The sequence below is a fragment of the Neoarius graeffei genome, chromosome 26, assembly GCF_027579695.1.
Source record: "Neoarius graeffei isolate fNeoGra1 chromosome 26, fNeoGra1.pri, whole genome shotgun sequence".
NCBI classification, from domain to species: Eukaryota; Metazoa; Chordata; class Actinopteri; order Siluriformes; family Ariidae; genus Neoarius; species Neoarius graeffei.
The window spans coordinates 52,303,249-52,318,957 of record NC_083594.1 but is presented as its reverse complement, the minus strand read 5'-3'; the positions used below and the strand labels follow the sequence as shown (position 1 = coordinate 52,318,957).

The 15,709-nt window shown below is 43.6% G+C and overlaps 2 protein-coding genes across 4 annotated transcripts in view; one reads left to right on the top strand and one right to left on the bottom strand.

Annotated features, from left to right (window-relative positions):
- The window catches only part of usp48 (ubiquitin specific peptidase 48), a 28,864-nt gene extending 25,077 nt beyond the window's left edge, over positions 1 to 3,787 (bottom strand). For all 3 annotated transcript variants that reach the window (XM_060910944.1, XM_060910945.1, XM_060910946.1), the window contains exons 1-2: positions 3,626 to 3,787; positions 3,059 to 3,193 (exon numbers count right to left, since the gene is read on the bottom strand). In XM_060910944.1, coding sequence (XP_060766927.1) covers positions 3,059 to 3,192 — 134 coding nt within the window. In that variant the 5' untranslated portion in view covers position 3,193; positions 3,626 to 3,787. The remainder of the gene's footprint in view (positions 1 to 3,058; positions 3,194 to 3,625) is intronic.
- A 4,299-nt stretch (positions 3,788 to 8,086) lies between these two features.
- On the top strand, positions 8,087 to 14,209 carry ldlrad2 (low density lipoprotein receptor class A domain containing 2). Its single transcript, XM_060910064.1, has 5 exons — positions 8,087 to 8,159; positions 9,101 to 9,601; positions 9,915 to 10,061; positions 10,180 to 10,314; positions 13,386 to 14,209. Exons 1-5 carry the CDS (start codon positions 8,087 to 8,089, stop codon positions 13,652 to 13,654), a joined length of 1,125 nt encoding a protein of 374 aa, XP_060766047.1. The 3' UTR covers positions 13,655 to 14,209.
- Positions 14,210 to 15,709: the final 1,500 nt, after the last annotated feature.

The following is a 15,709-nucleotide window of genomic DNA, read 5'->3' as shown; positions in this document are numbered from 1 at the left end:
CTTTGCCCATCTATTTTTTTTTTTTTTTTTACAGTCAATGCAAAAATAAATAAACAAACAAACAAACCCCACACAACTTGACATTATCCAGAGAAACAGAAAAATGTGATATCTTCTGTCCTGAAGACTTTCTCTTGGTGGAAACATTCAGACAACTGAACTGAATCGAACACCGCTTACAAAATATGGACGAGTCACGGAATACAGGTTCACGGAAAATAAAAAATACAATACAAAGGACGGATCTTTTATTCACGGATATGTGATATTTTCTGTGAAATATAAACAGTAAATCAATAAACATAAACGCAGGTAAGATATTTTAATTATGAACTTTGACAGTCCAAACATTTGTTTTTGACTTCTTAATTTGTTTTATCCGTGATACATCGTCCGTCTGAAATCCGTAACCAGCCTGAAATAGACCAAAATGTCTGTGACTAATCCATAAATTACTACAGTGGCGACTACAATTATCAACAGTCCATAATTATTGACACCTTTTCAGACTTACCAATAAAATTTTTTTTTTTAATTCACAAAGATGAGTTTCAGTTACAACAGTTATCATCAGTTAATTATAGGGTGGCATGGTGGTGTAGTAGTTAGCACGGTAGCCTCACAGCAAGAAGGTTCTGGGTTCAAACCCAGCGCCCGGCAAGGGCCTTTCTGTGTGGAGTTTGCACGTCCTCCCCGTGTCTGCGTGGGTTTCCTCCGGGTACTCTGGTTTCCCCCACAATCCAAAGACATGTGCTTAAGTTAATATGGGACGGCCTTGGGCTGAGGTGCCCTTGAGTGAGGTACCGAACCCCTGACTGCTCCCCAGGCGCTCTGGTGTGGCTGCCCACTGCTCTGGGTGTGTGTGTGTGAGTGTGTTCACTGCTTCAGAAGGGTTAAATGCAGAGGATGAATTTCACTGTGCTTGAAGTGTGCATGTGACGAATAAAGGTTTCTTCTTAATCAATCAACCAGAAGACCCCCCGGTCATCCTTTGATCTCGCCGTCTGATGACACAGCTCATTACCTGAGACGGAATTTTTTCAGCAATTTTCGGAAAACCCGGACGTCATCAGGTAAGCATGGTGGAAAACTCATGGACATGTTTTTACTTCTCAAATTCACCAATATTTCATGCTCTCCTTGTCGAAACCTACTCTGTTTCTTACTCTTTCATTTGACAGTCACTGTTTTGTATCTAAACGTGCATTTGAGAAGTAAAATGATGTTTCAATAACAGTCATCACTTTCACCGGTGTCCACCATTATCGACACCCTGTGGAATTAAGTGGCATTTACAACTGTTATGTATCGATCTTTGTGTAACATCGCTGAAGTCGATGAAATACACTATATTGCCAAAAGTATTCGCTCACCTGCCTTGACTCACATATGAGCTTAAGTGACATCCCATTCCTAATCCATAGGGTTCAATATGACGTCGGTCCACCCTTTGCAGCTAGAACAGCTTCAACTCTTCTGGGAAGGCTGTCCACAAGGTTTAGGAGTGTGTTTATGGGAATTTTTGACCATTCTTCCAGAAGCGCATTTGTGAGGTCACACACTGATGTTGGACGAGAAGGCCTGGCTCTCAGTCTCGGCTCTAATTCATCCCAAAGGTGTTCTATCGGGCTGAGGTCAGGACTCTGTGCAGGCCAGTCAAGTTCATCCACACCAGACTCTTGCCCCTTTTCCACCAAATCAGTTCCAGGGCTGGTTCGGGGCCAGTGCTTAGTTTGGAACCAGGTTTTCTGTTTCCACTGACAAAGAACTGGCTCTGGGGCCAGAAAAACCGGTTCCAGGCTAGCACCAACTCTTTGCTGGGCCAGAGGAAAGAACCGCTTACGTCAGGAGTTGTTAAGACCAACAACAATCTCAAGACCGCGAAAGGTCGCCATTTTTAAGCGATGAGAAGCAGCAGCTGTACAAACGCGAAGTCATCCATTATTGTTGTTGCTGCTTCTTCTTCTCCGTGTTGTTTTTGCTTCAATATTCGCGCCAAGGTTTATGCAAATGTAGCAACGTAACTGACGTATACAACGACGTAACTGACGTATACAGTGATTGGAACACCTGATTCTGATAATTTGGATGGGTGAGCAAATACTTTTGGCAATATATGCCGCTTTTCCACTACCAACGCGGCTGAGTTGGGCTGAGCTGTGCCGTGCTGAGTTGGGCTGAGTCGAGCTGAGCGGGGCTGTTGGAGTTGCATTTCGACTACAACTGCGCTGAACCGTGCTGGCTGGAAGTGGGTGGACACATTGGGTGGAGTTAGCGAAAGTGGGTGGAAGTCACGTGACGTCGTTAGGCGGCGCAAACAGTGACATCAGTGACCTTTTAAGCGGATAATAAACATGGAGTCGTTAGTGTTGCTGGTCTTGGTGCTGTGGCTTGTTGTCACCGACAACGCAAACAGATACTGGCAAGAGCGTATAGATGAGGCGAGGCGCATAAGGCTTCAGAAATTCTCGTAATTCGTAATTCTTCTTCTTCCGGGTTTACGGTGTTTACAGATCCCAGCGTGCTCGTGGGGCGTGTGTGGGCGTGTGAGGACACTCCTCCTCACCAATCAGTGCACAGGGGAGTGTCTGCTCACGCCCCTAGCCTCACTCAGCTCGGTTTGGCTCGCTTCAGCCCCACTCCAAAACCGTGCGAGTTTTGGGGGCTAAGCAGGGCTGAAGCGAGCCGAGTCGCGCCGCTCTGAGGTAGTCGAAACGCGAGCCGTGTCGGGCTGAAGTGAGCTGAAGCGAGCTGAAAAAGGGTAGTGGAAAAGGGCCAACAGTGTACTTTAACATGGAAGAAACAGCAATAATGGAAGAGCCGGTTTCTAAGCTACCTAAAACTAGCAAGGGGAATTATTTTTTGTTGCATAAGGACTCAGGCTGCCAATCAGCGTGTGACCCCTCCCCTTTGAAAAATCCGAGCTACGCCCCTGCTGAATGATATCGGTTTTGTATCGTATCGTTTGTAAGTGGCAGATTCACACCCCAGTAAACAGCAGTGAGCAATGGCTGCAATCGAAGCTCATAAATATGATCCATGTGTGAGAGTGCGGTACCTGCATGTTCCTCTCTTACACGCCGGTACGGCGATACGATACGCCAGCTCGATATGTTCCTGTGTGATGTCCTCTGGTTTCACCGTATCGACCCATCTCCAAGCGGCTTTCTCCAGCTGCAGACGAGGGGCCATTCTACAATCATAAAAGAAAACCCAGGCAATTACTCAAAGAAAAGCTCTAAACAGGCGCTAAAATGAAACAAAAAGTGAAAGAAAGCTCTGCTGCATTTGCCGGCTCTGAGTGTGCATGCTTTACATAAACTGTATTAGCTTAGCTAGGCTAAGGCAGAATGTCGCAGCGGTTTCTGTGTTTATAACCTAAACACAATTCCAGCAATAGTTTAAAAACTTATCCGACTAGCGAGCAAATCAGCCGACTTCAACGCGTTAAATTCAATTTTATAAAAATGTTTTTGCTAGTTAGCTTAGCATTAGCATCTACAGTTGTTATTATTACTACTGCGCTACGCAGATAGCAAACTAGCCAGCTAGCGTCAAAGCTAACCTAGATACGAAGACTAACGTTAGCAAAACATTATTTAAAAAAATATATATGCACGCGAACCTTGCTTGTATTCACCAGGAAAAATATCTGCTCAGTAGAGATGCTTTAATAATTAAAAAATGTCACATTTTATTCTGTTTGTATGTTTGTATTTAGCGCCCTTGTCTCTGTTTTTAAATAAATATTTTTCCTTCCTATGTTTCAAACTTGTTTCAGGCGTAACGTACTTACGTAGGACGTTGCGTCTGACGTCACGAGCACCCTCTGCGCAAGCCTGACATACTGCACATGCGCACGTCGTCAAGGCGGAATGTTTTCAATTCAGGAATGCTCCTATGCAAGGAGTGTTTTGGTATTCAAAAAAATAATAATAATAAAGCATTCTTAATAGCATATAGGTGCTCTTATTTGTACACCGTCAGTGAAATGAAGTCAGTGCTTCAAGCTAGCTGACTTCCAAGAACAGAAAGAAAGGACTTTGATATAGAAATCAAACCAAGAAAAGATTCTGTGTCAATTACATGTCGATAAATTCTGTATAATGTTTCAAATTCTTCTGAAAGAGTCTTTTATTGACACACAACAATGTTTGCTGATCAATGAACTTGATAATAAAGTGCAGGAAGGACAAGACATCATGTCCAGATCATACGTCCATCCATCCATCCATCCATTATCCGTAACCGCTTATCCTGTGCAGGGTTGTGGGCAAGCTGGAGCCTATCCCAGCTGACTATAGACCCTTTTCACTCACGTGACCTTCGTAAACGCGACCGCCATTTTGGACATGAAAAAATAACGGTTTATGGCACAGACCCTTTCGGTTCATGCTCATCTAGCTGCTACAATGACTGCTTAGACTGCAACAATAATACCTAACACACATTTAAGTATCCGTCGTAAAGACGTGAAACTCGTTGAGTGACGAGTGTGTTCATTGATAAGCTAACACAATCTAAAAGTAGACATACCATCACACTGCCCTGGCGCTGTGTACAGTTTACCTTCTATGGTTTGTACACTCACTATTTGCCATTACTTTCTCCAACCCAGTGTTCGAACTATGCCGATATTTTCGGGGGGTCCCTTTTTTTCCCTCGGGGGGGGGGGTGCTTGCGCTTGTCTCAGAGCGCGGATCTCCAAACACGTGAGAAGCCTATCTTATGCACATATCACGCGGACGCCACACCTCCACACACGCATCGCGTCTGAAGTCATAACTCATCAGGGGAAATCGTGTCCGCATTGGCATGTTCAAAAAACAACCTCGCATCAACAATGATACCACACGCAAGAAAAAAAAAAAACAGTCAGGCTACTCAACACATCTGATCCACAGCAGCACCAAAGCATCACTGGAAATCATGTCAACAACCAATCTTCCATTTCAACACGCGTCAACAAACAAATGGCACCACAAACATGAACGAATTGGTCAGGCTACCGATTCCAAACCCACAGCAGACGAATAATTAAATGCATCTTACCTTAAAGCAGAATCGACCACAAAGGAAGTGTGTTGGCACTGTTGGCACACTTCCTTTCTACTAGTTTGTGTCCCCAACCTGGCAGCAGCAGTTGTTGTCATATCGGTTTATTTTATCTTTGATGGAAACACAACACTTCTGATATGCAAATGCTTCCCGTTACACATGATTGCTATGTCAATAAACATCATTTTGCCAATATTTTAGAGACCATCCATCTTCTCCGTCGGTCAGCATTTGTCGGGATCCGATAAAATGATAAATCTTGCCTTGTGTGTTGATGGTTACTACATCCAGGTGCACAACAATATAATGACATGATGGAAGTCTTGCTGAAAGTAAAAACTTTCTTTGATGGCTATATTCCTTTCGATGCTTCGCCGTCGTTCCTCGTTGTTGGCTGTGGTAGACTACTGGTAGTTCATGTCCAAAATGGTGGCCGAGTTTGTCGTGACATCACGTGAAAAGGGTCTATAGGTGTGAGCCGGGGTATACCCTGGACAAGTCACCAAATCATCTCAGGGCTGACACATAGAGACAACCATTCACGCTCACACCTCCGGTCAATTTAGAGCCACCAATTGACCTAATCTGCATGTCTTTGGACTGTGGGGGAAGAAGAAGAAACCCTTATTTGTCACATGCACGCTTCAAGCACAGTGAAATTCATCCTCTGCATTTAACCTGTCTGAAGCAGTGAACACACGCACGCACACACCCAGAGCAGTGGGCAGCCACACTAGAGCGCCCGGGGAGCAGTCAGGGGTTCGGTACCTTCCTCAAGGGCACTTCAGCCCAAGGCTGCCCCACGTTAACCTAACTGCATGTCTTTGGACTGTGGGGGAAACCGGAGCACCCGGAGGAAACCCATGCAGACACGGGGAGAACATGCAAACTCCACACAGAAAGGCCCTCACCAGGCACTGGGTTCGAACCCGGAACCTTCTTGCTGTGAGGCGACCGTGCTACCACTACACCACCGGAGCACCCAGAGGAAACCCACGCAGGCACGGGAAGAACATGCAAACACCACACAGAAAGACCCCAGTTGACCACTGGGCTCGAACCCAGAAACTTATTGCCGTGAGGCGACAGAGATAACCACTACACCACAAATAGATAAACTGAAACCAGCGATGGAAGTGTGAATGTCGTAACCAATGACTCCACAATAATACCATCAGAATTAGGAGTGAATATTTAAGAGTAAGAAAGCACAGTTTGCAGTGGTAATGGCGAACAATTTGGCTTATTTCCAAGTGAGTTCCATTTGAGATTTTTTTTTTTAATGATGCTCAAACTTCACCTCTAAACCTGGGTTATGAGGTGTCACAGGAGGGCCTGGGTGTCACCAGAGGGTCACACTTCAAATGCCAAGCTTCAGTCCAAACAAATAGGCCTCCTCTGCACTAGGCATTCATTTTTATAGAGTTAGAGTGGGTAAAGCCAGGAATGTTTAAGACAGAATTACTGCTGGCGGTGAAGTTTTAAGATGTGAAACACCTCATGAATCTGCTTGTAATCACACGTTTACTCTCCTGCATTCATACACACTGTACATCTCATCTCATCTCACACTGTACATTTCATCCAAAATGTGTCATTTCCTTTAAAAAGTTTGTGAATTATCGGTTTACACCGAGTCAGTCATTTTTCACCTTCACTTGAGGATAATAAAGTGGAACAGTATGCAAGACTACATAAAGTGCAAAACAGTCGTGTCAGACAAGCGCAGGAGACAGAACTGTAAATGCAGAGCCATAACAATAAATACAAAGAAAACTAAATACATGAACATAAATAAATGAGCACACAGGACAACAGAACAGTGTTGTGTGGAAAGCAACTGCCCGATGGACTGGAAAGTCTCATCTCATCTCATTATCTGTAGCCGCTTTATCCTGTTCTACAGGGTCGCAGGCAAGCTGGAGCCTATCCCAGCTGACTACGGGCGAAAGGCGGGGTACACCCTGGACAAGTCGCCAGGTCATCACAGGGCTGACACACAGACACAGACAACCATTCACACTCACATTCACACCTACGCTCAATTTAGAGTCACCAGTTAACCTAACCTGCATGTCTTTGGACTGTGGGGGAAACCGGAGCACCCGGAGGAAACCCACGCGGACACGGGGAGAACATGCAAACTCCGCACAGAAAGGCCCTCGCCGGCCACGGGGCTCGAACCCGGACCTTCTTGCTGTGAGGTGACAGCGCTAACCACTACACCACCGTGCCGCCCCTGGACTGGAAAGTAATATGTAAATTAATATGTTCAGCAAAAAGAGTTGAATATATAAATAATAATAATAATAAAACTTCTTCCACAGTTGTTGCAGTTCTGTGCAGTGACAAATATGAAAGATTAATCAGATATATGCTGGCCTTGCAACACACTGTCCCTTCACGGCAAAGGGGTGGGTCATTATGTTTTAAGGGGCGTTTCTAATTTGCATATTTATAGGTGACATTCTGAATTGAGAATAAAAGTGGACTTCTGCACATGTGCTTCTGATCCTTTTCTGTTGTGGCATTAATGGCTTTTTTTGACATGGATATCAAATTAATTCATGATTTATAAGATAGCCTTTAGAGAAAAACAATGATGGGCTTTAACACGCTTTTTGGGTTGGGTTTAAAGAACCACGACTTTAGGATGTGTGACAGATGGTTACCACAGTCTCCACAGTGATGATGATGATGATGATGGTGGTGGTGAATGGATGGAGCCCCTCCCTGTGAGTGCATGGTCTTTGGGAGGGAGTGGTTAGGGGGTACCCTGTTGCCATGGAAACGGCACAGACGCGCGAACGTGACGAAGAAGCATCAAAAGTGGCAATGATGAAGGAGGATCTGTTCCTGAGTCAGAAACTCATCCAGCTTTAGAACTTCCTATGTGGTGCTTATAACAGCCGTATGAACGGATCAGATGTTTAACTTATTCACCTGTTCATATGTTCCAATGACATTGACGGATCTATAACGTGAGAGAAACCTGGGTGGGGAAAATACCCCAGACTTGTGACTCCTCATGGCCAAACTCTGGTTTATACGTTTTGTTCTTCTGAGTATAATGACACTGCAAACGGATGCCATCGAGACAGGTGAGTTTTACACTAATTTCCATCAATTATCCTGCTCCAATTATATCTTTAGTGTTTGAATAAAAATAATCACTTTATATCAAAGCTTAAATTCCTTCCCACGGCTGAAACAAGGTTACATAGTGACTTTTTTTGTCTTCTGTGTTCTAAATGAGCCATGAATTCATTGAGAAATTAAATTCTAATCTTTGCCTTCCATAATATTGCATATACAAATCCTGACTTCTTCAAACCAGTCTCTCATTACTAAACCACATGTTGATATTGAGTAAGTCCTCAACACAATTTCATTTATAACACACCAAAATTCATTAAAAGCATGACCACTTTTGCTTAACAAATATCAGGAATGACTATACTGACTTCGATAAAAGTGCATTCTGGAGTAAAATGGACTTCACTGTCTTTATGCTGGATGCTTTCTCCTCCTGGGAATGTCCTGCTGGTCTTGAAAGCGGTGGGAACTCATATTCGATCGAGACCATTTGCATTTTGTTCCAAAGCAGTGAATACATTTTATGAGAAACACGCTGTCCTGCTGCTGCTCATTTTTGAGCAAACTCAGTTCAGGAAACATGGTTACGGGAGATTTTGAAGTATTGTTTCTTTGCCACTGACTGAAGTTTTCTCAGGACATTCCAGGAAGTCAGGCATCAGGGATTCACTAGTTTCCCTTGGTAACAAAGCTAATAAACCCTGGACTGGTTATAAATCTTCCTATTATTTGGTCCTTGCCCCAGAGGGGGGATTATGCAGCCAGCTCCCCCTTGCAGTCTCGCTAGGCAAACAATTAGGTTTTCTTTCGTCTCTTGTATCCCATTCTTGCCATTTCGGGAGGGTACATTGGGCCAGACAAAAGACACAGGTGTCTGGTTTTTGTTTTGCTTTGTTTTTTGACATATGTAATGGGGAATGTCATTAATCTTCCAATGTCCCAACAGTAAATGTGGTGGATTTCTGTGGCCAGACAGTACAGGGGGATGGCATGATCGTCCGGTCCCACCAGGAGTCGCGCAGGTACTACTTTGTCAGCATGGGTACCGACTGTCACTTGACCATCCAGGCAGCCACGCCGCGCGACAAGGTGCAGTTCCAGTTCCGCTTCTTCCTGGTGTACAGCCTGCTCCGTGTGTCACCCTTCAGCCCCATCCCCTTCGTCCCAGAGTCGGCCCGGGGTCCTGCGCATTCGGGTTCGGCACGGCCTGACCAGCGCACTGAGCCTACCCCAGACGATGACCAAGGGGATCCGTGTCACACCGGCTCTTACATCCAGTTCTACGATGGGCAGCATAAGATGGCGCCCCCGATTGGGCCTCCACTTTGTGGAAAGAGCCTGCCACGCCCAGTCCTGTCCACTGGAAACTCCCTGACTCTGCGACTGGTGACCAGGGGGACTCAACCACGCGTGGATTTTGTTGGGGACTTCACCTCATTCAGGCTGGGTAAGACACAAGGTCACTTCATGGAAGATATGATCTTGGATCAACATCCGTTTATGCTCGTAGTGCTTGGTGAAAGGGAAAAACCTTCCTTCTTACTTAAGATGGCTTTGTGTCCATGATCACTGATACATGATAAAATAATCAGAAGAAAGACCAGTTAAAAAAAAAAAACTTTTTTTCAAGAGGTCTTTCAATTGGTAACATAGTTATTATCACCGTACTCATGCTAAGATTGTAAGGTTAAGACAGTTCCAACACATCCATATAAACATATTTCAGTGAGTAATGGAGTGCGAATGACATCCTTTTCCAGGGTTTAATCAGTCTGAATGCAGCAGTGAGCCCTACTTCACCTGCCAAAATGGAAAATGCATCCCAATGAGCCTGGTGTGCAACGACGACAAGGGAATCGACAACTGTGGAGATGGCACCGACTTGCAGGATTACCCAGGATGCACCAGTCAGAACCTTTCCATACAAGCTTCCACTATATCATGCAGAAATGAAACAGGAGATCCGGTAATACCTAATCTCGAGGGGAATTTCAAAGTCAGACTGCCATGTTTGTTCTGTTTTAGGTTTGTTGTCCACAGCTAGCACCCGCCAGCCGTATGTAACTCCTCCTGCCGTGTCGAATGTCGCCACCATGAGAACGTCGACTCTGGAGAAGTGCAGTGGCCCAAACCTCATCCCTGGCATTGATTCTGTCTCCGGTAAGATCGTTTTTAAGAGGCTGTGATTTGAGAAGTTCAGTCTGTCACATTTCTAAATAACATTTATCCATACATGTTACTGCTAATGCTAATGTTTCCATAATGTTATTTTTTGATATAACTCAGAATGTTGTCTGAGCAACGATCTCATTACGTTGTGAAGTCATAATTAATAAAAAGGAATTATGCAGCAATTATAAACTACCATAGTTTTGTTGTGTTAGTACTGGAGTTATGTTCGCATTTTAGCTCATGCAAACACCAACACCAAAACCTTGAGTTTCAATCAAATATACTTTAGCCATTTTAGCTTCTAAAGTCTTACTATTGAGGTTTTTCACCCACGTGACCAAGTCATGTGAGGCTGCCATTTTGGACGTCACGACTCGAATCAGTTTGAATCCGAGGAAGGCGACAAACGAAAAACATAAAAGAAAAAGGAGCGAAATGCAGAAAACACCTTCACTATCCAGCAATGTAGGGCATTTACAGGGCGAGCAGAGGGAGAGGTATTTGCAAAAATTGAGGTTAGCAGGCTTAGAGAACAACATTTACCTGCTTCCACCAGGATTGTTCAGTGACGTACGGAAGTACACGAAGCCCTCGTCTTTACCTGACTTCGGCCCACATGACCTGTATACCTATGTCGTTAAAAACCCATCGCCATACACAGGTATTGATCTGAAAGCGTATAAGAGTTTGGATACCTACAAATATTTTGTGTCAGGCTGGGTAACATGCCTACATCAGCGGGTCGTCCCTGGAGCCGGTGGTCGCCATCTTATTACAGCTAAGGTTTGTTCACATTTTCATTTACTTTCGGTCCTCAGGATAAACAAAATGTTATTAAATGTCATTGAAATAACTTCTTAGTCTGTTGAGACATGGCCCGTTATAAATTTGCTGTTACCAGGCAATGACCAAGAACTGTATTATTAGGGTCGGTGTCTGTGTTGTAGCAGTGTACTAGCAACTAGCTGTTAGCACTAGCTAATGTCAACAACATCATAGCTGGTATGTTACTGTAGCAATGTTTACGTTCAGTCATTTGGATGACTGTTAAAACCTTTCAGTCTCAAGTTTTTCCTTTACTGTATTTACTAGTTTACTGTAATTATGATCCGGCAGCTATTTACACCGGATCCAGTGTAAATAGCTGCCGGAGCGCGCTCCGGCTTGCTCCCCCTCAAATTAAGCAGTGCACTCCGGGAGCAAGCTGGAGCGAGCTGCTTAATTTGAGGGGGAGCAAGCCGGAGCGCGCTCCGGAACCTCGGCCGGAGCACTCCGGGAGCAAGCCGGAGCGCGCTGCTTAATTTGAGGGGGAGCAAGCCGGAGCGCGCTCCGGCAGCTATTTACACTGGATCCGGTGTAAATAGCTGCCAGATCATAATTACAGTAAACTAGTAAATACAGTAAAGGAAAAACTTGAGACTGAAAGGTTTTAACAGTCATCCAAATGACTGAACGTAAACATTACTACAGTAACATACCAGCTATGATGTTGTTGACATTAGCTAGCTTGACCTTCAAAATGGTGGACACCGGAGCGTCACGTGACCCTGTGACGTCAGGTGAAAAACCTCAATAGCCTACCACAAGTCTGAACGTGATTGTGGTGTGTGGTGAGTAAATTTTTCCCTGTTTGTTAGCGAGAGGTTAGCATAAGCAAGATTGTAGCAGCATTGTTACTGCTGGCTAGCATCCAACATCCTAGCTATCACAATGCTGAATACTAAACCATTATCTATCTATCTATCTATCTATCTATCTATCTATCTATCTATCTATCTATCTATCTATCTATCTATCTATCAAACATGGTTTAAAATCTAATCATGGTTTTTACAACATGCTAGCTCAAAGAAGTCGCTCAGCACATTGCTCAGTCTCGACTTTTGTTCGTGACGTGTCATTTGGAAGAGAAACTCTCCAGTTATACATTGCTGTCAGCATTATTAGTTAAATCAGCCTTTTCCATTCACCCACGAAACATTGACGGACATCACGTTGATAATGAGATCGTTTCAGACATGCTCAGGCAAGCACTGGCTCTCTGTCTGTGTGCAGCTGCTCTCTGAAAGCAGCCATTGTATTTTACGTCTCAGTAATGGCTGAAATGAATGACAAAGGACGTAAAGCTAACTGGAATGCTCACTGCATCGTCCGGTGGACAGAGCGATAAATCAACACTCAGCTCGAGTCACCAGGATCAGCTAGTGCCCTCGAACCATTGTTGGATTTCTGTATCTGTAAATAGGTACAACAGTGGCGAGACCCAAATTAGCTCTTTGTGTTTAGAAAGTGCACGAATGTTCACAGAAGTGCAAAGATGAGACTTGAGCAGAGGTGTGAGTTACATCCACACTGTTGTATCATAAAGTGTTATTTGTTTACGGTTGTGTTTTCTTTTTGTTGACATGTCTTACCATCAGGGTTGCCAGGCCTTTATGCATTTTACGAACTATGTTTTTTTTTTTAAATCACACAAAAAGACAAAAACGTTGGTGAGTAAACTTGGGGAGGAAAAAAAAGGAATTTTTTTCTTTCTCGATTCTATTTTTACTCCTCTTTGCATTCGAAACAATTTCTCTTGTGTGTGTGTTCACCTCTGCTTTACTGCTTTGCTGTCGTATCCAATTGGGGAAATTGATCAGATTTAATTCTGAATATTTACTTAAAAGACACAGAAGTCATTTTTAAGTGAGACACAAAACTCCTGACACCTACTGAACTGCTTTTTTCTCAGCCTTGTTCCAAAACTTGTGCAATTTTGCATAATAATCACAACCCTGGCAACCCTGCTCACCATGGACCATGTGAATATGCAGATAATACAATCATATGCAAATGATGTAATTTAAAAGTAAAAGTTAATGAAGTTAGAGCTGGGTAGAAGTTAATGAAGTTAGAGCTGGGTAGGAGGTCTTTAAAAGGTTCTCTGGTTGTCTGAACTTCAGCACATTTTCATTTAAATGAAATTCCAAAGTCTTGTTTTGATTAACTTTCATCATGGCACCATGTTGGTCAAAAAGACCAAAGTATTTGTCCACTAATTCCCCGTGTTCCCTCAGATTCTCCTCCGTACGTGTCTCTGCTGGCGCTCTACGTGGTTCTGGGAGTTCTGGCTGGTTCAGTGGTCATGTGCTGGTGCTGCTGGTCTCCTGGCTGGTTCCTCTGGAGAGTGAGTGTGTGTCGTTTCCTGCCGTGCTGCAACTCCTGCTGTGCCTCATGCCAGCTGTGTAGCCGGAGCTGCTTGCAGAACAAAGAGCACAGGCTGGCCAAGGTCACACCGCAGCAAGCGTCCACGCCCGGAGCCTCTACCACCACCGTGGCCGTGTAGAGTCTGCGCAGGAGGACTCACTCAGGAAGACACCGTGGTGGTTCATCATGACTTGTGCTCAGAGATGTGTTTGTGTGGTTTTGGAGTGGGGCAAATATTTCATTTTCTGTCTGCTGCTTTTATATGAAATCATGTTGTCATGTTGTAAAGACGTAAGATTTGTGCAGGTTCATGTATCGCTCATTGGATTTTGTGAAGAAGATGACATCGGGATTATCCCAGTGATCCCAGGCAACTCTGTGATCATTGAAACAGAAAATGGACCTTGAAGAGATATTCACGTTTCCCGTAAGGACCAAGTCTGGACTGGTTCTGTTTTCAAAACGACAGTCCAAACAGCGTCACTGTTCTCAGAGCTATTGTTGGAGATGCTTACATAACAGCGATGAGTCTCGGTGTCAGCTTGGCACGTTGCTCTGTTGTGATGAGGTGCATTTTTCCTCATGACTGTTGCTCAGTTACTGAGCTCGGTCCTGTTCTCCTCGAGATCATGTCCACAAGCGTGCACTCTGCTCTTAGATGGCTCTGTAACAAAACCACACCAAAACAACAGCATGGATTACAGCTCGGTATCATTTTGCAATAATCTGGGTTTGGGTTTTCTCTCAGTTTCGGGTTAGTTTGAGTTCGGTTACATTTCGGGTTCAGTCTTATTTGGATTTGAATCAGTTTGAGTTCAGTCTCAATTTGAGTTGAATCTCAGTTTCTTCTTAGTCTCACTTCTGTGACCAATCAGGTTTGGACTTAATCTCAATTTGTGTCTAATCTCGTTTTAAATTTAATCTCAGTTTGGGTTTAGGTTTACTTTGGATTTTGACTTAGTCTGGGTTTAGTGATGGGTTAATTTTAGGTTCAGGAAACTAGCTGGAAATTTTTTACTTTGCTTTGATGTTGAGTGGCTCTCAGAAGCTCTTCTGATTACTTCATCCAAACTCTATCTCAACATTACTTGACATTACATTACAGCCATTTAGCAGACGCTCTTACCCAGAGCGATGTACAACGTACCCAGAGCAGCCTGGGGAGCAGTCAGGGCACTTCAGCCATTCCTGCTGGTCCTGGGAATCAAACAGGCAACCCTTTGGTCCCAAAGCTGCTTCTCTCACCAAACTTAAAAATAAATATTGCTGAAACTGGGCTTCGTCTTGGTTTGGGGTTTGAGCAGTTTGGAGTGTTCAGAGAGGTCTGTGTTTGGGTCAGGTTGGAAAAAAACAATGGTACACAATACTTCTAAGAAAGATATTTCTCAGTCTGATAAAATATTATACCAAAAACCGTGTTAGTATCTGTCTAAATGTCGACATTATATATATATATATATATATATATATATATATATATATATATATATACAGGGTGCGATTTGTCAAAAAACCAGAAGGGGGGATGGTTTTTTTTTTTAATCATGAAACGTCACAAAATTAAGGTAACAATAGGCTAACAGCTCAATAACATCCGATGATATCAAATGAATAACACTAAATGAAAACGAACACTAAACCAGAGATAGTAAATTCATCTTCCTATCTCTCTGACTAAATACACAACAAAGTTCGCATTGCTTGTCGCGTTGCTGTGATGTTTCTCTCCCTCCGGATTAAATGGACAGTGACTTGAAAATCACTAAAATACATGAATACTAAATGAACAGTTTGCTCTGATGGCGCAGTTCACATTGTGCGCAGCTTTCCGATTTAAACTGTTTTTTTCTCATCCTTATACTTCTTGTTTCATGGACTGTAACGGATTTGCTTATTTAGTAATTTTAATACAGAATTTACTTTGAAATTATAATCAGACACTCCAACGCCCCCCCTAAAAAAAAAAAAATCGGCCGTGAAAAAGGCGGCATCCACCAAAAGGCGTGCTGTCACACACACTCACTTTCAAAATGACCCGAAGTGGCAGCTTTGATGTTCACGAATGTCCCCAACAAATAGATACATTGTAGATAATAATAATATCTTTGCGTTCTGAATGCAAAGATATTGTTATTACAATGTATCTATTTGCTGGGGACGTTCGTGAACATCAAAGCTGCCACTTCGGGTCATT